The sequence below is a fragment of the Sciurus carolinensis genome, chromosome 7, assembly GCF_902686445.1.
Source record: "Sciurus carolinensis chromosome 7, mSciCar1.2, whole genome shotgun sequence".
Lineage (NCBI taxonomy): Eukaryota > Metazoa > Chordata > Mammalia > Rodentia > Sciuridae > Sciurus > Sciurus carolinensis.
In genome coordinates this window covers 90,796,102-90,818,430 of record NC_062219.1, presented here as the reverse complement: position 1 = coordinate 90,818,430, position 22,329 = coordinate 90,796,102, and the positions used below count along the sequence as shown (strand labels likewise).

Sequence of the window (22,329 nt, the reverse complement as noted above, 5' to 3'; positions counted from 1 at the left end):
TCTCAATCTTCTTAATAATCTACAGGAGACCCTAAGAGTGTAGTTTCATCTCTACTGCTTTTCCACTTTAAGATATTTTCTTCACAATATCACAATTAATTCACATTGATTTTTCATTCTTAAAATATATAAGCAATGTAAGAAAAGTACTACTTTCTGATTTAGGCGCTGGAGACATATACACACATTTTTATATATTTTGGACATACCCTAACATAATTTGGTCCGTTTTAGTCTTTAATGGTTGTTTCAATATGAATTTAAGAAGTTTTACCCATATTTGCTTGTGAAATGTTTCTGTGGGGGAGGTTGGAAGAAAGCCCTGTAGTTGAAGAAGAAAAGAAACACTGAAATGATAGCATTTTGAATGTGGAGTGTATGGAACTAAATTTATTTGAAATGTGCCCTTGCTTTTAGTGGGTCCAATTTTAAAACTAAAATAATTTCTAATCAGGAAAGAAGAGAGAAATGATCACCCTGGCACTGCCAACTCAATTATATTCCACTTATTCGTTTTAAAAGCAATTTGAATATTTGCATAACTATTTGTTCAGATCTCCAGACATGACATCTAAACACTTAAATTCCATGAAATTTTTCTTCTTAAAATGCAGTTTCTTCTTCTGAAATACCTTTGTCTTTTGAATTGCTTTAGTGAATCCTTCTGAAAAACAGAGAAAGCCAAAGGAGGAAGAAGAAATTTAATTTTTTTGAGCCATCTGATTTATCAAAGCACATTACTTTTAGCAACAAACCTAGATCTTAGAGGCTAAAATGTATAGTTAATAAGACGTTTCCTGCATGTATCATCATTTGTTGATTAGAATTTATTTGGATTAAGCAAATAATAGAATATACTTTTTACTATTCTCCACATTGCTATGGAAATTGAGACTACACAAGAGTTATGAAACCTTTGAAATAGTTACTGTTGCTAGGAAACCACTTTCTTGGTGCCTGCACGTTCTTCTCATCTCTGTCTCTGGCTGTGCCTGGCTCTAAGACAATCTTACAGCTTGGTGTCAGAGGGGGAAAATAACAAGATTGTGATACAAAATAAGCTACAATAAAACCCTTTCACTAAATGGAAGGAAAAAAGCAAAATGCTTAAATGGATAATTTTGTTGTATCAGTGTGTAAGGATCCTGTGACTGTTATGTAGCCTCAGTAATAGGGCCAACCTTCTCTTTTCTCTTTCCCAAGTGCTGGCAGGAGGTCTAAGCTGCACCAGATGAGGTCCCAAAATCTTCATCCAAACCTGTGAAGCGATTTTGTAGCAAAATACTTAAAATAAACATGAACAGTTTTCTCTCACTCTCTCTCTCTTTTCCCCCCCCTTCCCTCACCCCTCCACCCGCCCTTTGTTTTTTTAATTGTTTTGCCAATTTCCCACTCACTCTTATTATTTCCATAAAGAGTACAGATGAAATGATTTATAAGCACATGACAGTAAATATATAAAATGCAAGCATATACTTGCTTATCAAATCTAAAATCAACATTCTCCCAAAGTAGCACAGTGGTAGAGCACTTGTCTAGTGTGTATAAGGCCCTGAGTTCAATCCTAATAACACAATAAATAAATAAATAAATAAATAAATAAATAAATAAAGCAAGCACGATGAAGTAAATAGTAATTTGGAAAGAAACCATGTTGCATATAATATAGTTCAGATGGAGAGGTGTGTGGCCCTCAAAGCCTGACCACTCATAGGGAGATTAGGTATGACTCAATGTACGAAGGCATATTTGTGCCTTCCTTAATGAGGAGGAGGGCAGCAGTTTCAGCTGATATTTGAAGATGAAGAAGTGGGTCATAGAGACTTCAGAACTGAATTGAGCCCTGAGGAAAAAATTAGGTTGGAGGATTAAGGAGAAGGTTTCAGGTAGAAGAAGATGGAGAGAGGTTACTAGGCTTATTATGGTTTCTGTGAAATGGAGCCTATGGTGAATGGTGGAGCATCTGAGTATTCCCTGGTTCCATGGAACACATTTGCCTAAAGCAAATGATGTAATCCTGGACACTGGAGTCATTTTGTTTTTCCCAAAATAGCTAGGCCTGAGCACCAGATAATACTGATGACTTGAAGACACAGTATTTTTTAAGTCATATTTCAGACCTTTCCTAGTTAGGAGCCTTTGGTGGCCTTGATAAGAGGTTACTCCAAGTGATGTCATGAAGAGGATTAAATAGACTTTGGAAAGTTAGAAGCCTAGAGTGGGGAGAGTCTGAATAGTGATCCTCACATATTTAGCCTGCTCAGAAGAGAATCATGTGTGCCCAAGAACTTAAGAAAGCAAAGAGTGGGTTGGTAAGAGCTTTTCCTTTGTCAGGCTGATTTGGAAGTTAAAAATATATATATTTGAAATTTTTTGTGGTTTTATTTCAATAAAATAGGATGCATACTTAAAGTGGGAGAATGACTAAAGGTATCAAAATAAACCTGGATCTTATCAGAATAGAGTGGGAGCACAAAGATGGCCCTTAAACAGTTATATGAAAATGACACAAAGTGGGGTTATATACTGTTAATCCATTAAAACATTTCCCAGAAATCACCACTCTATCTTCACTCACTAGGCAGCCTATTTCATAAGCAGGGGAAGATAAATCCTACCTTCCCCAGATTAGGCTTTCCTGATTTTATCATAATTGTAAATATTGGCATCAGTCTTAATCTTCTTGTGTGGTTATCCAAGTTCACACAGAGGCTTCAGAGGTTAACAAGAGCATGAAATCAGATGAGCAAGATGGCATCAGTGAACAAGCCCAGACATGGAGAGGTCATACTAGAGATGGAAAACTCTGGCATGCCTGCCAGTAGCATCTACCCATGGTTTGCTTTAACTCTGAATCCTTCTCCCAGAGCCTTACACTGCCCTCCCAGCTGTCCCCACTCTGGGCAGTAGCATGGTGCTTCTCTCAGTGAAGGGGAGTGATATCTGAACATAGGAATGCAGATGGGTGAATCCCACCTCCCTTTCCTTTAAGATCCAGATCCTACCTGGCAAGATTTGTACTCCAGTAACAGCAAGTTCCGTATTTTGAATAAAGAAATAAAATCAAAACTTATCACATTACCTCTTATTTTTTATATTTTATCTAACTCATAAGAGGTAGAAGATTACAATACAGTGGCTTAATTTCTGTTCATTTGAAAACAATTGTTCTGGTTCTTTTATTTAAACTACTCTGTTCTTTATTCAGTGAGTCATTACAATGGAAGCCCAGTGGTGCGTTGGAATGAGAACCAACTTTCAAGTCAAGTGACCTGGTTTCATTTTCATCTCTGCCACTTATTGTTATGATCTTGAGCAACTTAGTTAAGCTTTCTAAGCTTGAGGGCTCTTGGCTATTCACTTGGATAACACCTGCCTCAAAGGGGATGGCACAAGGCTAAAATGAAATTCCACCCATGAAGGCACAAGGTCCTGGCGTCTGGGGTCTCATTTCTCTTTCCTTCCTTTCTTGTTTGCATGCTAATGAAATGCCACTATATTTTTTTCAGCTCACCTGTGTGAAATGTCATTCAGAGTTTTTGACCCAATAAACTGATATAGAAAAGTACTTTAAAGCTAAAAAGGTGCAACAAGTTTAGATGGTAAATGATGCATCCTTTAGGATTCCAATAAAGAATCATTAGGATTGAAACTTGAAACTGCAGTTCATATTTATCCTTCACTGTATAGCAAATGCATCTTCATTTTTGTCTCTTTTGCTATGAGAAAAGTTCAGTAATATTTTAATGACGTGAAGTCATTCATGCTGCTTATGTTGATTGACATCATGCATACGAAATTAAGGACAATTCATTCATTTAATGTTTCAATTATGTAAAAAGCAATACAATTAGAAAGAATTGAGTCATTTGTTTAAATATGAACATTAGAAACAATAGAAGACATGGGATTCAGACAAAAATATATGCCCCTCACCCCCAAGGAAACAATCTTAAAAATAATATCAAATAATTATAAGAATAAAACTGGTTTAAATGATCTTCTGGAATAAGAAGTCAGGAAGAGTATCTTGAGGTAAAACTGCCTTTTAAAAAGGTGAAGCTTTTGGGTCTGAGCAGCTCGGTAGCTAAATACAGAGCCCATTTCAAGCTGTGCATTCTTTCCTGTGAGGTTTCTCTAAATTGCATTGCTGCCAAACAGTGCTTGGTGCTCTTCCCCAGCAATCTCTAAATCTGGCACCGACTTTCACAGTGACACTCTGCCAGCTGCCTTCAGAGAGAAGACCGATTGAGAAGCTCCCAGCTTGCTTCTGCTGAGAAAAACTGAATTTCTCTCTCTGTTGGGGAGAGACAGGGCGACACCCTTGCAAACTCCTTTGAACTGGTGTCTCATCCAGGAATCCAACCCCCACAAGAAAGGTTTACAGCTTTTTCAGTTTTTAGAGCAGACCCCCAGCTGGAACCGGTCAGAACAACTTTGGTGGGGAACAGTTGGATGCGTTCAGCAGACGACCTTGATAACTTATTGTTTTCACCTCATCTTATTTTTGAAGATGTCTCTTGCCATTCTTTTCTTCATTTCACAGCATGCCATCAGATTTCCTTAAAATGTCCTATATTTTCTAAAGGTTGTTAGATATCTGTTTCTTACTACTCTCCCAGATATTTAACCCTCTGCCTGATCACCAGTTAAGGTCAAAGACCTATTGCAGAATATTATAAAAAGAAGAAATCTTAAAATCTAGATATTAATTGTGCCATAATATGTTAAATATTCAATTGTTCCCGAAAGACTTGTTTAAAAATTGTATTTACTGGTCTCAAATAAATTTTTAAAAGTGTTCACTTCACAAGAATTCAGAGTTACAATGATAATCTCTAATAATATACTTTTAATTAAATTTTTACCTAAAATAAATGACTCATTCCCCATAAATAGTAAATCAAAGACTATTACTATCCAGCAATATGAACATGACTATTGGCACAGAAGTTTTTAATTTCAGCATGGCATAGCCTGATCTAGATTCTGCCTTGTTTGAATTATTTTTAATTTTCTTATGCTTCTGTTTGTCTGAAATCTTCAAGATTCTTGTGGACTTGCTTTTTTAAAAATTCCATTCTCCATCAGCACAATTCACATTGATTCACCAAAGATAAAACTCTGTTTACCTGATAGTGATTCAGTTAATTATCATACTGTTTCCAAATATCTGTGTATACTTTTTCCAGGTTCTGTCTTACTTGAAGTATATTTTGCTGTGATAAGGAAATACATACTGTGAAATCTAGTCTGTTGATTTCCCTAACAGTGTTGGACAGATTTTTAAGGTCATTCCATCTAATTGTCCCAATATATTTTTAAAATTTAAAAAAATGAAATAAAGAATATGGAATCAAATTAAATTTCTCTTGCAAGTCTTTCTAGATTAGAGGTGTTGACCACACTAAAAGCATCATACAACCTAAACCTTAAATTATGGCATTTATAAGGCCATTAAAATCACCTTGAATTCACTGGAGAACATTTGTACTTTTCTGTTTTATGGTTTCTTCTGAACAACATTGACTAACTCCAAAACTGACATTCTCCAGTGTAGAAATGCCCTTAATCTATTGTCATATTTCAGAGTTTGGAAGTTGGAAGTGTTGACGGTGTGTGTATATGTGTGTAAGGGGGAGCATATGTGTGTGTTCTGTAAAAGAGATTTCTTTTACATTTCTTTCAAGCAACTATATAGTTATTTTGAAGAGAAACCTACAAATGTTGATTTTCCATATTTCATTGTCAGCCAAAAATATCTTTAAACAACTATGCTTTCAAGTTCTGAAAATGGAGAATGCTTAGTTAAGATCAGTCAAGTTAACAATTGATAATACCACAGTGTTTCATATTTTATATATGTTAATACTTAGATATAGATTTGAAGGAAATCTTCATGTGCTAAATACCCAGAAGACTCTTCTAACATATTATTTATCTTCCTTTATAAACGGTGCTTCTTTAACAAATGACTTGGAGCACAAACAGAAACTAACATATACCTATTTTTCTGACATTGATTCTTAAGATTTTTTTCTAAAAACAAATAAATATGCTTTCCTCATTCAAATTTCTGCATAACAGAAAAGTGATCTGGCAAATACAAGACTGATTTTCTATTTTGTACCTGTTACTTTATAACCTACTGCCATGACATGTTAATTTAGAAAGGAGGTGCCCAAAAGCATTTCCACTGAAAGGACCTAGCTTTGTCCTGACCTCCTGTCCTTTTTCAGGAGAAGCTGCATGATTCAGTCCTAAATATTTATCCAGTTATTTGAGAAAAAGTGATCAGACTAGATTTCACTATACCTATAATTTTTTACCATCGTTTTTGAAAAAATAAATAAGAAATTATCTTGTTGAGTTTTATCAGGCAACTCCTCATTCTTTCTGGAGGAAACCCCAGATTTAGAAGTATTGGAATTGTATATTGGAGAGTGGTCAGAGAACACTGAGTTCAATCCTGAGCCCCTTCTTTCACAGTAAATATGGCATTAGAATCTGTGGCATTAGAATCTGGGGTGGAGAAGTACTAGTGGATGAAAGTCTCATTGGACTAGTTGGCCAGTCTGGGGTGGTCAATACAGTCAGTGTCTCTTTCAAAATCCTGTACTTTGGGGGAGATGCTACTAGTGACTTTAAAATGAGTTAGAGGACAAGGATGAAACTGAAGATAACCTGTTAAGTTAAGTTCCCCCCATCCCTGGCCAATACACATGTTATGCACATCTTATATCAAAACAGTGATGACTATTATATATCAGTGCTTTTGAAAAGTAATGATCATATGTTCATCTTGGTAGTCTCTATGAAGTTACTCCAGTAAATTAGGGAAAATATAGCATTCCTATGTTTTGTTTTTAATCCAATAAAACAGATTACAATAAATGAGAAGGGGAATGTCAATAACATGAAGTCAGAAAAACAAAGTATTAGTAAAATGGCCGTTGGTTTGGAACAAGTGTCCATTTGGGAAGTTTCTATCAATAGCTTATAAGGGACCTAATGAATGACAGGAAGGAACAGGGGTGCTGATACTGAGACTTTGTATAATGGAAAAAGTACCTCTTACATTTGCTATTTTAAATATCAACTCTATTTACTATTCAGTTATTTATATTTAATGAACTTAAAAAATAATTGGGGCATTATAATTATATGTAAGACTGAAATTTGTTACTTCCTTGTACATGCACCCATATAACAATATACTTGATTTTTAAATAAAGGAATCAATGTAATATTCTTAGAACCTCCTTGTGATCTGCTTGTCCTTCATTCAGAATCTCATTATAAATGGATGTTAAGGACTTTTGGCTATGCTGACAACCAACCAATTTTGTTTCCCTTTTGTTTCATTGTGTCCTTTTTCCATCAGGGCACATAGTACTTGAAGGGAGATAAGAAATAGTCTCCCCAAAGGTTCCTTATGTGAGACATAAAAGGAAAAATCCTAAATCAGTTCTAGTCAAAAGATCATTAAGTAATCTAATTTTTCACAATGTTTAAAGCTGTTCTGAAGATTTTTCCATGCCGAATAGTAAATCCCCTTTGAAAGACACACATATTGTTTGTAACAGTGGAAATAAATCTGCTTTCTGGCAAGAATTATTAAGACTGAGCCAGATATGGCCATTTTGATAGCTCAGGAGTTCCCAGCACTTCCCTGGGTAGATGATGGCAAGTGATAAATTTCCTTGGCATGGAGTAAAGTCGAAGTACACTAGCATTTGTATCAAGCAAATAAAATGGGTATTAGATCATAAGAGCAAAGATATCCACTTTCTCATGGTTGATTGCCAATATAGACACTGTCTAGTCATTATTAAGAGAGAGGAAAATTAATGTTTCTTCCCTGCAGGTTCAGGATGCATTTCGATGCCGATTGAGAAACTGCCAGGATCCAATCAATGCTGATTCTTCAAGTTCTTTTCCTAATGGGCATGCTCAAATCATGGTGAGCTTTTGTTTTCCCTCTGATTGCTAATTTAGTCATGATTTCTCTAGAGAATTAAAAAAAAAAAATCCTTGTTAATAAAGTAATATCACATTCCATTTTGAATGACTTCAGCTTTAGTTCATTAACAACTTTAGAAGTTTGACACCAGGTAAATATTCTGTCTGGATTTCTTGGGAATCCAGGATCTGTTGCTGGCCACTGTGACTATCCTGTGCGACACTGCTGAGTATTTTCATTCTTGCCCAGCATTAGGGATGATGATGTGCACTTAAGATCATGGTTTTGTTTTTGTTTTGTTTTTGGATCAGAACTCTATGCACTTGCTCACGTAGTCTTAAAGCAGCAGTTCTCAGGCTTAGTTGCATATTAGAATCATCACAGAAGTTGCACCCCAGGCCAATAATATCAGAATCTTAGGAGGTGGGACGCAAGAATTGGAGGTTCCAATGTGCAGTCTAAGATGAGAAACACTCTCCTAGAGCATAAGGAGTAGCACTTTTCCATTGAAAGGTCCATATTATACACAAATCCTAACTATTGTTGCAATTAAGGGATAATGTAAGCACGAAAACTTTGGTATGTTTTAGAAATTAGATAAAATTTAAACTCATCAAAAACAGATATCAAACCAGAAAGGCTTGTTTTTACTGCATATTGGATTTATTATTAACATTTTGGGGCTAGGCAATATTAAAATAGGCTAAATGATAGATTAGTAGCTAAAACTTGGGGCAATAATCAATACCTTACCAAAAACAAATAGCCAGGTGTGGTAGTGCATGCCTGTTATCCCAGTGGCTCAGGAGGCTGAGACAGGAGGATGGAGCATTCAATGCCAGCCTCAGCAAAAAGTGAAGTGTTAAGCAACTCGGTGTGACCCTGTCTCTAAATAAAATACAAAATAGGGCTGAGCAGTAGCTCGGTGGTTGAGTGCCCCTGAGTTCAATCCCCAGTATAAAAAAAAAAAATAGATAACCACGAAGATCTCCAATTTAAAATAGTTCTATGGCAATGTATATGATTGGAAGATCTTGATCCTGAGAGGCTTAATTTAGTTATACCATTTTTAAAAAACTTAGTTACTTAAAATAAGTGTTTGGAGAAAATATGAAGTGGAACTAAACTCTAGCAGGTTCTGGCCCAGATGAGGATTGTTTAATCTTAAATTTTAATTCCTAAACCTGGTAGGTTTTTTGACACTTGAGTGAAAGTGAATCATTTGAGAAGCCTGGCTTTCACTAGTAAGAGATTTTAAGCTATATTATGAGATATTATATTAAGAGCAACATATTCAACTTGAATGCTTAAAAGTACAAATTTCAAAAGTATTTATTTAAGTGTATTCATAACTGTGCACATTTTGGTCACTTTATTTAGGTTAGAAAATTGCTGTAAAATTCTGTCCTTTTCTATAGTGGGCAGTTTATGGAATGAAGATGATAGCAGGTATAGTGTTGACTTCATTAAACTATGCCATCTTTCCACCGATTTTACTCAACATTTGGTCTCTAGGAGATACTCTTGAAAACAATCAAATCTTTCCTTGAGAAACTGCCTTTGCACAAAATAATAAACTGGTACTGCCTAGACAGAGATCTATAAACTTCAGTTAATTTGATTAGTAAAAGGCACTTGAAGTCTTCATCAAATGATGATTCTATTCCTTATTATTTCTTGTTACAGACAGACTTTGAAAAGGATGTAGACATTGCTTGTCGATCAGGTAAGATTATTTAGGTCTTGCAAATAAAATCATTGGGGATGTTAAATCATTGTACAGTTTGGTTTTAAAGAAAACACTGCTGTTTATTCTTTACATATTCATGTGTGTGAATAAATGGAAGCATTATAATAGCACAAATGTATGTCGGGGCCGGGAGGATAAAGAGAGAATGAAGAATGAGAAAGAAATTAAGAATGGTTTATTGGAAGCACAATGATAGCAGAAAAGCATTGATGTGAAGACATAAGACTTCAGTCCCACTGAATAATGATTATTGAGAGTAAGCAACACAGCCTAGCCTCTCTGTCCTCAATTGCATCATGTATGGAATATGGACAACTGTAGAGTTGAATTGCTACTGTGTGTGTGTGTGTGTGTGTGTGTGTGTGTGTGTGTGTACAAACAATGGTGGAGATTGCTATGTTTTTAGAAGGGAAAGGAAGAAACCAGGAAGCACCTACTACCTTAGAGAGCTGTGATCCCATTGACTTCAGGGTTGTCTTTCAGACTTTGGCTAAATTCTCACCAGAGAAGATGATTTGAAAGTTTCAAAGAAGACAGTGTGTTTCATATTTTGCAGAGTTTCAATTGTTTGAAAATACTCCTTTAAACTGGGTCAAAATATACCTCATTCTACCTTTTCTTCAGTGTTCTTTGTGCTGCCTTTTATAATAAGAGGGGATTGCTATTTCATCTAAATATCTAAATATTTGAAATCACTATCATTTAGTCCAATAAAAGTTTTTTCTCCAGATTAAGCAAGTCATATTTCATCATTCACTCCTCATAGCATACTCCCAGGCATAGCACCCAAACTAGCCTCTAATTTGTCAATAATTTAAATTATGGTGCCCAAATGTATACACGCTTATCCAACATTTATCACAACTGGATATTTACTTATACAGTCTACATTCACATCTGATTTCTATTTCAGTACTGGTGTCAACTTGTCATCTAAAACTCCTAAGACTTTTCATAGGAGCTGTCAAGACTTCCCCAGTCTAAGATTATCTAAAAGTTCTGATTTTGTTTTCCATGGGGAAGGGGGAAGCTGACCTTTATGTATATCTCTATTTGCTATGATCCTACTTCCTTCAGATTAGCATATCATCCATGTGAGATTGGCCATTGAAAGTTTGATCAAATATCTTCTAAATCTTCATTCAAACTGTTGATATAGGAGTTAAACAGCTTGGGGTTCTCCTTATCTGCCAGAAGATTCCTTTATGTATAGCTTCCAATTCAACTCATAGCCATTACAATATATGTAGTTGACATGACAATGCATGCCTGTAGCCCCAGCTACTCTGGAGGCTGCAGTGGGAGGATCACTTGAGCAGAGGAATTAGAAACCATCCTGGACACCATATTGAGGACTTTCTCAAGACAAGAAAAAAGAAGGAGAAAAAAAATTATGAAGAATCTCAGATCACAATTTTTGTCATAATCACAAGCATATGAGCAACTACTTTCATATTCTCATTCCTGAATTCAATCAAAATACTCTATGTAGAGTTCAGTTTTGATAGAGCTGTAAAATAACTGCTATGACTTGGCAACCCATAGTGGACCTACCCAAGATACTGGGAATCTCCCTTTCCTGTTGAAAAAAAAAATCCAACAAAACATTGCCAAGACAGTCTCTCTGGTGTTTGGTTTCTCCCACCTACTATCTTCCTCTCTGGATAACAGATAAAATATTTTCCTTTTGCTCATCTACCTTCTCCAATTTCTCAAAAATCACTATGGTGCTAGTTTCCACATCTATTTTAAAATTGGATGTGATTTCTTTGGATTTGAAAGCTTGAATTTATTTAAAATAATTAGGTATCTAATTATTTTAAATAATTAGGTAATTAGAAAGATTAATTCCTAATATTCCACCCATAATTTAGATTCCTTTCAGCCTCTTTTAGTATACTCTTTACAATTCTCCTTGACAGTGAAGCAATATAAAAGTGGACTATTTTGTCTTTTCTTCAATAGCTGTCCACATCAAACCAGTAATTGTCAAGTGTGGTTCCCAGCCCACAGAATTAGCATCACCTGAGAAATTATTAGCAGTGTACATTTTGTAGCCATGCCCCAGACCTCGTGGATCAGAAACTGTGTGTTGAGGGGAAGGGATACAGTAGCCAGTGTTTTCACACATCAGTCATATAATTGATATTCACATTTGAGAAGCACTGAATCAGACCCTCTTCCTCAAGCTGTGATCTCACCCCTTCAGTATTAACCCTGCTTTGTTTTGTTAAATTATACATTTTTCCCCAGTCTTCTTTGGATTCTAAGAAGTAGTATTCCTAATCTAGACCAGTTCCCATGTTATTATTAGAAAATAATTTTTTCCCAAATTTATTTTCTGTTTTCATTTCCACCAATGCCCTTCATTACTGAGCTAATCAGGAGTTTGGGTTTTTCAAGAGATATCTGCCCGTTTTAAAATATATTCAGTGTTAAAGTCTCAATTTAAAGTCTCCTGAGTTCTCTAAATGTAAAAATTCACTTCCCCAAAGGCTGGGTATGCATCTGATTATGCTAAATATTCAGGTGCTTTTTCATTCAGTTTGTTTCTGTTTGTGTTTTGCTTTTCACAACTTGATTAATTTCTCAAAAGTCCTACTTCGACATTATATTTTCTTGTGTAGGAAGTATGGATTGAATATTCAAAGTTTGTATACATTTTAAGCAAGTATAAGAGGCAGGCATATTTCTCATATAGACACTACTTCCTCAGAAGAATTATGTTTCCCTAAATATTTAATATACAAATTTCCAGTATGCATAGTTATATCATTGGTTTTAAAATGTTGACTATAACTATAGATCATATTACATTTGTATAAGACTAAGTTTATCTTGTATAAATTCATATTTATAAAGTCAATACTCAGTATTAAGACTTCCTTTGTGGTTTACAATGTATTAATAAAAATGTGAAGTTAATGATACTTCCCTAATACAATATGATATATTTCCCTAACTTTCTTTTAAATTTTACTGCTATAAGTTTTGAATAATTTTTTGTATAAAACTAAACATATTCTTCCCTGACTTTAGAGATGTTTTAAATGTATTTTAATTACAGTATAATTAAAACTATTAATTTAACATACTCTGCCACTTAATGTTTCTATGTATAATCACTTCTGGAAATCACAGTTCATTACTGATCTATTATTATTTTAAGAGGCTTAGAAGTAACTTCTTAAAACTTAATCATTCTATGTCTTTCACATATAAAATTAAAATACAAAAATCCACAACCATATTGTGGATTAATAAAAAATACAGAAGTGTAGATTTATCATGGTTTTTTCATGGGTTAAAAAAAAGATAATAATAGACTAGATGTAAATATCTAAAGCTAAGATACTACAAGTGGTGTACATTTCAAAATTATCTTGAAAGTTGCTTTTCTTTGTAAAAGGGAAAGACATTTATAATCTCCTACTTTTACACCTCTGTGTTAATGCAAAATAGTTATGATTCTACTTGAAAACTGGATGATAATAAGTAAAATTCAGTATATCTAAAATTATTCATGGTTTTGTATACCAATTCTATATTATTGTTTATTCTGTAGTTATCTATACCTAGCAAAATGTTGAATAGTGGTTGCTCCAGTTTGTAGACAAGGTTGCTGTCACCAAATACACTGTGCCAACTCTCCCTGAGGGCAGGTCTCTGATCCCCCTCCTACCCCTCCTCCTCCTCATGCTCTTCCTCCTTTTTTGTGGTATCTGGGATTCTACCAGGGTTGCTCTACCACTGAACTACATCTCCAGTCCTTTTCATTTTCTATTTTTAATCAGGGCCTCGATAAGTTGCTGAGGCTTGTCTGAAACTTGTGATCCTCCTGCCTCAGCCTCCTGCGTGACTGGGATTATAGGCATGCACCACCATTCCTGGCAATTCTTTGTGATTCAATACCAAAGTTACCAAGAATATTTCTTTAGCATTTTATTCTTTAATACACTTAAAGCGGATAATTGGTCATAGTTAAGCATGCTTTAAGTTATTCTGCCTCTATTATCCACAAAACATTATTTTCTTTTTATACAGAGGCAAAAAGGTGGGGGAAAAGTACAATATATTTCAATAAAGAATTCTGAACCCTCTTTTGGTTTGTTTGCTTTTGTTCAGGATGGTTTGTGTTTTCATTTTGTTCCCTTTTTTGTACCATAGGTGATCTTGATCATATCACCCCTTGCCTTTTTTTTTCCTAAATAACTTTTTTTTTCAGGTTTAAAATAGAATGGCGTATATAATTTTTTTCTGCTTAAACTCAGTTGACAATTTTAACACCCAGTCTCCTTCCCAAGGATATTTACACCTATGAATTGATCTTGTAAAAAAAGAAGAAGAAAATTCTTTCCCCCCCCATATATAACTTAATGTGACAGATTCTTTTGAACTCTATATTTACCTTTACCATAGAGACTTCAATGGATAAATTCTCATTAATTTTCAACAGGCATAATTTTTGGAGATTTTCTAACCCCGTAGGATGAACTTCCCACTGATTATCTCTTTCAAGAAATATTTTGATGAAAATTTCTCCAACGGTTCAGGGGAAAAAGCCTTTAAAAGAAACTGAATTTGTGTGCATGTATCCATAATTTTATAAAATTATTTTGTAGTTGATTGATGGAGAAAACTTCTCTGGTAATCTTCCTGTCCCCTGAAAAGTCACATATAGTTGCTGAAGGACAGGGAGCTGAGGTGTTTGAAAGCCAGTTACTCAGCTTTCAGACATCCTTTGATTATGGGCTGCCTGTGAGCTATAAGAGCATGACAGAAGCAGTGAGAGACTGAGTAATTGGGATCATGAATGAACAGGTAGATTTATAATTTCTTAAATGATTATTTTTAAATTTATTAAAGCAATTATTTAATGGGACAAGAGACAATAGCATATAATAATAACAATAAGCACTAACTTTTCTTTTATGAACTATCGTGCCCCAATTCACAGTTCTTCATAAGGATATTGGTCCTTGTAGAGCAGCAACAATAACAGGCACGCTCTCCAGGATTTCTCTAAATGATGATGAAGAAGAAAAGGGAACAAACCCTGAAGGGCTGAGTTATTCAACACTGCCTGGAAACGTCATTTCCAAAGTCATCATCCAGCAACCCACAGGCCTGCACATGCCCATGAGTATGAATGAACTGAGTAATCAATGTTTGAAAAAAGAGAACAGTGAATTGCGGAGAACTGTGTATTTATGTACGGATGACAATTTAAGAGGGGCTGATATGGATATAGTCCATCCTCAAGAAAGAATGATGGAAAGTGACTATATTGTGATGCCCAGAAGTTCTGTAAATACCCAGCCATCAATGAAAGAGGAAAGCAAAATGAATATTGGCATGGAAACCTTGCCGCATGAAAGGCTATTGCACTACAAAGTGAATCCTGAATTCAATATGAATCCCCCTGTAATGGACCAGTTCAATATGAACTTAGATCAACATCTCACACCCCAGGAACATATGCAGAGTTTGCCCTTTGAGCCTCGCACAGCTGTGAAGAATTTCATGGCCTCTGAGTTGGATGATAATGCAGGACTATCAAGAAGTGAAACTGGATCAACGATATCCATGAGTTCTTTAGAGGTGAGCAATAAGAGGTTAAATCTTTCTTTGGTATATGAAATACATGTATGTGACATATATATTCATGTGGCACTGATATTGGAGAAGGACTTAGCTATTGGGGATACATGTCATTAAAATATTTGGATTTCAGATTCTGGACATAGGGCTTTTCTAGTACTTCATCAGAATCCTGATTCAAAATGACCTCAAAAAATAAAGATCCCACTATATTTAAAATGAGACCTGTCAGTCATAATTCTATTGTGATGAGAATCAAATAGAACACTCATAAAGAAAAAGTAGAAAATCCTCCTGATAGTTCTTGGGTACCAGAAGTATTTTTTGATGGGTAAAGTAGTATCTGGATGGCATTACAAACTTAAACCAGGATCTGGATTATTTTTGTATAAGGGTACCTGTTAAAAATAATGAAACTGGAATGTTTCCCTGAGTCCCATCACCACACTGATTATAAAAAAATTACTACTTATTTTTTCAGGTCATTATTTTTCAGAGTAAATGTTTTTCTTTTAACTCTTACAGAATAATGACCACTAAAATTTTTGGTCTTATTTTGTGAATTATTAGAAGGATATAATCTAAGCATATGGAGAGTCAGGAATCTGAGGTCCAACCACATGGCCTTCGTGCTTCATAAGTCCAATAGAAGTAAAAAAAAAAAATAAACTTCTCTCAGCTTTTGTCTCCTCAAAGTACAGGGTAGCCAACAGCTACTACCATAATTCATATAATATTAATATTAATTAAGACCCAAGACCTATAATATCTTACTTTCTACTGACATATGTCCTTTTATTGATTTGTATGTGACTTTTATATACTTTACCTTGAAGTATATATGTTCAGTATACAATTCAATATATGCATTCTTTTTTACTTATTGCTAGTTGTTTTAATTAGTAGATTATTGCATAAGACTATTTAGAGAAAGACATTATACTTGGTTACCTGCTCTTTTCATCAGAGTTAAACTGATAATGTATATCCTAGTATCCAAAAGAGTTCAGAGATAATTGTTCCTTCCTTTTCCCCAAACCCATGCCTTCCTGTCAATCATAATGAAAAGAGATCCTGAGAGGATAAAGAAACATGGTGAATAATTTTAAGATTTTTCTCAACTAGATTGAGGAAATTCTAGACCAAAATGGAAACATGAATAGGATCTATGAGAAAGCCCTAAGTTCTGGATCATCAGAACAGGATTTCTGAGGCCAACCAGATCAGGCTCATTCCCAGAACCAAAGGCATGGACAGGGGCACTGAGGTCAAGTTCAACTCCAGAGTGGTCGGAACTTTTCTTTGGGCAAAAGCATTCTATTCTTCTGAATTCACGAAGTCACTACTGTTTCCCTAACCACAAACTATAAAATGTCCATGCAAAATCACAAAAAGTATTTAAGAGGAATTTCAACAACTGTGCATATAATAACATAATATCAAAAGTAATCATAATGACTATATGGAATTTTTACATGTAGAATGGCTCCTTTAAAGGTGCTAAAGTGATTTGAATGGAATTTCATTAAAGTAGTTGGTTGTTATAAACATGTTTAGCATTTAAAAGCCCCCAAACCTAGCTTGATATTGTACAGGCTGTGTGTGCTGGGACAATAGACTGTATTTTCCATTTGCTTTGTTGAGTCTGTAATTTTTCAAAATCTCTGTGTGCTTATTATTAAGTATAAGCATCATATGTAACTATGACTCAGTCAAAAGATCTGCATTTAAATGACTTAGAGATTACAGACTTACATCTTGAAAAGAAAGGAAATTCAGGATTCAGAATGAAAATTCAGCTCCTCATTTCCATTCTTTAAAAACCTTAATAGTTAGTAATTGCTTAGGGTGACCATTTTAGGAGACAACTGAAAAAGAACATATATTTGTGGGGATGAATAATAAAAATTAGCATTTATATAGCATCTTTCATTAGCAGATCCTTAAACCACCTGAAAAATATGAAGTAATTAATCTTCACAAGCCCTCTGTGAAATGGATAAGTTGTTATAATCTTCAATGTAAAGTCATTTGTTCAAGGTTACAGAGAAAGTGCATAGCAAATCTAGGAGTAGAATCTTTCTCTCCTGATCAATTCTATGCTGTCCAGAAGAGACAGTAATGAGCCTGAACATTGGCTTGAAGATAACTTTAATGTTCTTTTTAACCCCTGATAGACACTTGGACTTATGATGAATAAAAACATGAAATGGATAAAGTTCTTTTCTGTCCTGTAAGTACATAAGCTCACAGATTTCAGAGATTGGACTCTGATCCATGGAGATAAAATATCAGTGGCATGACTTTCTTTTTGAGCAGAGCAATGTATTGTCAGATAGAGTCTTCAGCTCTTCTAGGTGTACCTGAAGGCTCAACGCTGAGGAGAATGATACTCTGACAATGATAGAGGAAAGCAGAAAGATGACTGGAGAATCCGAATGCAGTAGGGGGATCAAGAGTAGTCATGAAGTGTCTTGGGTCTTAGAAGATAATAGGAAAATGAAAGCAGGTGAATATGTAGATTAGATGAGGCCTACAAAAATAAAACAGTTCGGGTCTTTGGACCCTCTTTAGTGAGAAGGGAGATTAAATCCACAGGAACATCCATCCTGGGGAGCTGGCACAGCAGAGGATGGCCAGGTGCCTCAGGATTCTTTCAAGGATATATTGTAAAGATGGACTTGTTAATTTAGGAATGTGACTCCAAAAAGAGTGGGTTTTCTCAAATTGCCAACATCAAAAGAAGAAAAAGAGGGTAAAAGCTCCCAGCAATAGGGCTGAATTCAGTATCCATGAGGGAAGTTTTGCAAGTGAGAAAAATCGAGTGAAGGTAGAAAATAATAAGAAAGCCAGAGAGACTAGAGGGGGCGAGTAGATGGAAGTGTTTATTCAAGTAACCAAGAGGCAACAAGGAAAGCAGGCTCCCAGAAAAGGCACTGCCAACAGGAAAGTCTCTAACCACAGGGGAGTTCATTCCCTTTACCCCCAGTTATTGGATGTAAAACAGTGAAAAAATTCATGAAGTTTCTGAGCATAAAAGTTTATCTAGATTATCCCCATGCCCACTATTACCTTGTTTCTTTATTTCTTGAATTTTTTTGTCTTCTTCACTGTGGTAGTTCCCAGAATGGATTTAAATAATTCAGAAAATTTCAGATTTCGAGTTGCTCTAAGTATGGAATAATTGCAGTATTAATATGGCAGAGTTTTTCACAATGGTTCAAGTCCTAGATGTCCTCTAGCTGCTTTGTGTGAGGTTAAGAATGAAATTGTCATCAACACGTTAAGTCATTCACCTTCATTTAGTTAATGAAGTGTAGCGAGTCCATGGTGTGTGTGTAGGCAGGAAAAAAAATCTAGTTTTTTGCTGTGGAATAAGGGAACAAAGGAGGAATAGTGGTTCTCAAGCACATGAGGATGTTTAAATCTTAGATTATAGTCCTACTGATTTACTTTTTGAAAAATTAGTAGGTGTATTATTGTAAGAAGATAAGGTAGGTTTTTTTTTTTTGGTTTTTTTGTTTTTTGTTTTTTGATCATTGAAAAATATTTATTCAATAATCTGTAGCTGTGCATGTCCTAGGCCTGTTTGTCATATTGATACCGCCGTTTACCGGTGACGAGTTCTGCTTCTTCTAATGTTGAAGATTAAGCACTAGAGAAGCACGCCAAGGCAAGCATATTAAGCAGGTTTATTTAAAGGGAATAATACAGACTTCTCCCGGCAGGGAGAAGGGGGCCATGGCTGATGTTCTAAAGTCCCAAGAAGTGAGCGCACCCTACATCTTTTATAGGTTAAAGTCTCTTTTGTTCTCCAGTTCTCTCCGCCTTATCTCTCCCTTCCTGTCTACATGACTAGGCCTGGTTTTGCATTAAGTGAGAAGCCATGGGCAGGGGGAGGGCCAAGGTGATTCAGGCAGATAAGGGCCCAGGGGGCATTAATTAGCAGCTCCTTGTTTGCAGCCCTTGATAAAGGCAGGTAAATTTGGTAATCAATGGGCTCCGGAGATCTTTGATATTCCATTCTTCCAGGGGCAGTCTCCAACTTCCAAAGGCAGATGGCTTCATGGCTTTATTTCCTCGAATTGACCCGATTCCCTATTTCTACCTGTCCTTAATTCTGGCTTCAATATGATCTGCTCTTCATCTCTTTTCCAGCTATGACTCTGGGTTAATACAGGGCTTGTGTCACAGTCAAACAGGAAGCACTGAGAAGAGGTTGGGGGTTGGGAAGAAGATAGAAACTTAAGATAGTTCTACCCTGCTCTTCCTGCTCTGGGCTGCACCTTGGGTCTCTCTAACTGCAGCTCCCATGGCACTTCCTGCTTCTGCCAGGTGTTCCAACTCCTGGGCTCAAGTCACAGTGCCATTTCCCTTTGTCTACCTAGCTTAGCAGGGGACATTGGCTGCTTCTCCTGCTATATGCCTTGCTTACCTCATAGTCCAGGATGTGTCTTCTTAGCTCCTCTATCATTTGAATTCTTGTGGAACATTTTGCTCAAATATAAATACATTCAGTGCTTTCTATTGTTCTCCTAACAAATCTTGCCTTAATTTTTCTTATTAATGAAGCCATTTTAATAACTGATAAGAATTAGATAGCTTGTTACAAAATAATTTTGTCAAAAACAGTAAGTTTTGCTATTCCAACCATTCTATTTGTATATAAACTTTCCTTTATAACTGAAAACATTCTCAGACAAGTCTCCTTCAATTTCTAAGTGGGTGGAATGAGAAGCCATTCTAGGCTAAATTTTTATACACTGCTTTTCCCCTGGTTATGAATTATAGAGCTCTCAGCATAATGGTTTTTACAGGTAAAATATTTTAGCGATAAAGTCACTTCACAGGTACCTCCCTTATGGCTGTTGTGAAAATCAAATTATGTAATGTACATGAAAACCTTTTGAAAATTGCAAGGAGCACTTCAGATGTAAGGTTGGGTTATTATTATGTCATTACCATTATGCCCTGAATTTCTGCAAAGAAGCAGAATGCTACATTAAATCGATATTCGGGATATTAGACAAAATGTTATGACCTCACTTGGGAACCAGAAGTCTGTGTCACTAACAGAAACCATTATAAAACTGACCATGTACAGAAGTAAGTTCTTCTTTTTATATTTTTCTCATGTAGGTCTGATGAAAGGAAGGCTTCCCTTCTTCATTTCTCTGTTTTTGCTCCTGAATTAGGGAATTTTGTCTTTTTTATAAGTACACACAAAAAAATTAGCTTGAATAAAAATCATTTTAGAAAACTAATTACTTTCACATGTCATTGTCACAGCTATTTTTAATGGATTTGCTATCAAAGCTTTCTCCTTGTGGGTGAGTTCTTTGCTCACCCTGTAATAGAAACTTTTAATGGTGGTCATATTGCCATTCATTAGTCAGTGGAATTTATTACTTGCTGTGAATCTTCTAGTGTCTTGTCCAGTGTAATTTGCATTGACACAAACAATGAAGTATTTCCTCTGAGAAATTATTCATCATTTTACAAGAGTTAGAAGTGCAGAGGTGCTTCTCTGCATGTGCTTCTTAAGTATTCCTCTGAGTAGCCTGACACTGTGGTGCATTTCCAACTTTTAAATCATCCTAAAGAATTATTCCCTTCTACCAGTGATAAGCTTGTCTTCCTGTAAACTGTCTTGATTCTCTTGGCTGTTCATCAATCTATTTGGAACTGTTTCCTTTGTGTATGTAGTCCCCCTGCTCACATGAATTCTCCTGGAACATTCCTGAGAAAAGAAACAACAAAATAAGAGCAAAAGTCACATTTTTTGAATTTTTCTGGCTGCCATATTGTAGCTCCTTAAATCACTGGTCAATAATTTTGTGAATGTGTACTATTGTGCCATTCCCTCTGCTAGATGCTGGGAGTATATAAATGATTAAGATAGACATAGATCCAGCCCTGATGGAAAATAAACTCTACAGAGAAACAGACAATAAACCATTAAAAAAAAGGGGGAGTAATTTAAAACAGTATGCTGTATTGGTTAATGATTGTTCAGTGTGAAGGGAAGACTTCATTAGATGGTGGTCTGGAAAGCCTTTGAAAGTATAAGAGCAGTACGAAATCAAATTTGAGAAAAAGCATGACTTGTCAAGAACTGGAAGGTAAGGGAATGTTTTAGGCTAAAGAATCTGCAAGTGTAGAGTTCCTGGGGATGAATTGTGTTATCCAGGAAGAATATGAGGAAAAAATAGAACTCAGAAATTTGTCACTTAGCAGGAAAATGAGAAAGAGCCAACAAAGGAAACTTGGAAAATGAGCTGCAGTAAATGAAAGAAGAGAAGAAAGAAAAAGCAAAAGCTGCAAGATGATGTCTGTTTTAATGAGGAAGTGATTAACTTTCAAAAGCTTCTGAGAGTCTAATAAGATGAGGATGGAAAATTGACCTTGGTATTTGACCAAATGGAGCTCATTAGAGACCTTTGACAAGAAGAGTTTGAATGGAGTCTTAAGAACAGAATACAAGTTGGTGTGAGTTTTTACATGGGAAATTAGGAAGAGGTAACAGAACAGTGAAGAAGAAACATCATCTTCTAAGACAAAAAGGATTATTTGTTTCAAGTTATTTGGGAAATCAGGGATATATGATGGAAGGATTGGCATCTTCATAAAATACTTTAATATCACACTGGCTTATTTGAAATTTACATGTAACATATTTTCAATTATCAACATCAGAAAAATTCTTTTGACTTTATCACTGTTTTAGTCAGCTTTTGCACTGTTGCGACTGACCAGAACAATTGTAGAAGATGAAGAGTTTATTTGAGGGTTAACGATTTCAGAGGTCCCAGTCCATAGAAGGCCAGCTCCATTCCTCAGAGCTTCAGGTTAGGCAGAACATGGCAGAAGAGTGTGGCAGAGGTAAACAGCTCATATAATGATCAGGAAGTAGAGAGAGATCTCCACTCCCTAGATACAAAATAGCTACCCCATAGCTACACCCCCAATGATCCACTTCTTCCAGTCACACCCCACCTGCCTCCAGTTACCACTC

General features: G+C 35.5%; 1 protein-coding gene across 3 annotated transcripts in view; it reads left to right on the top strand.

The window, feature by feature from the left end:
* Adgrb3 (adhesion G protein-coupled receptor B3) overlaps positions 1-22,329 on the top strand; it is a 680,206-nt gene that overhangs the window by 637,231 nt on the left and 20,646 nt on the right. For all 3 annotated transcript variants that reach the window (XM_047557982.1, XM_047557981.1, XM_047557980.1), the window contains 3 exons: positions 7,868-7,963; positions 9,650-9,689; positions 14,671-15,314. In XM_047557982.1, coding sequence (XP_047413938.1) covers positions 7,868-7,963; positions 9,650-9,689; positions 14,671-15,314 — 780 coding nt within the window. The remainder of the gene's footprint in view (positions 1-7,867; positions 7,964-9,649; positions 9,690-14,670; positions 15,315-22,329) is intronic.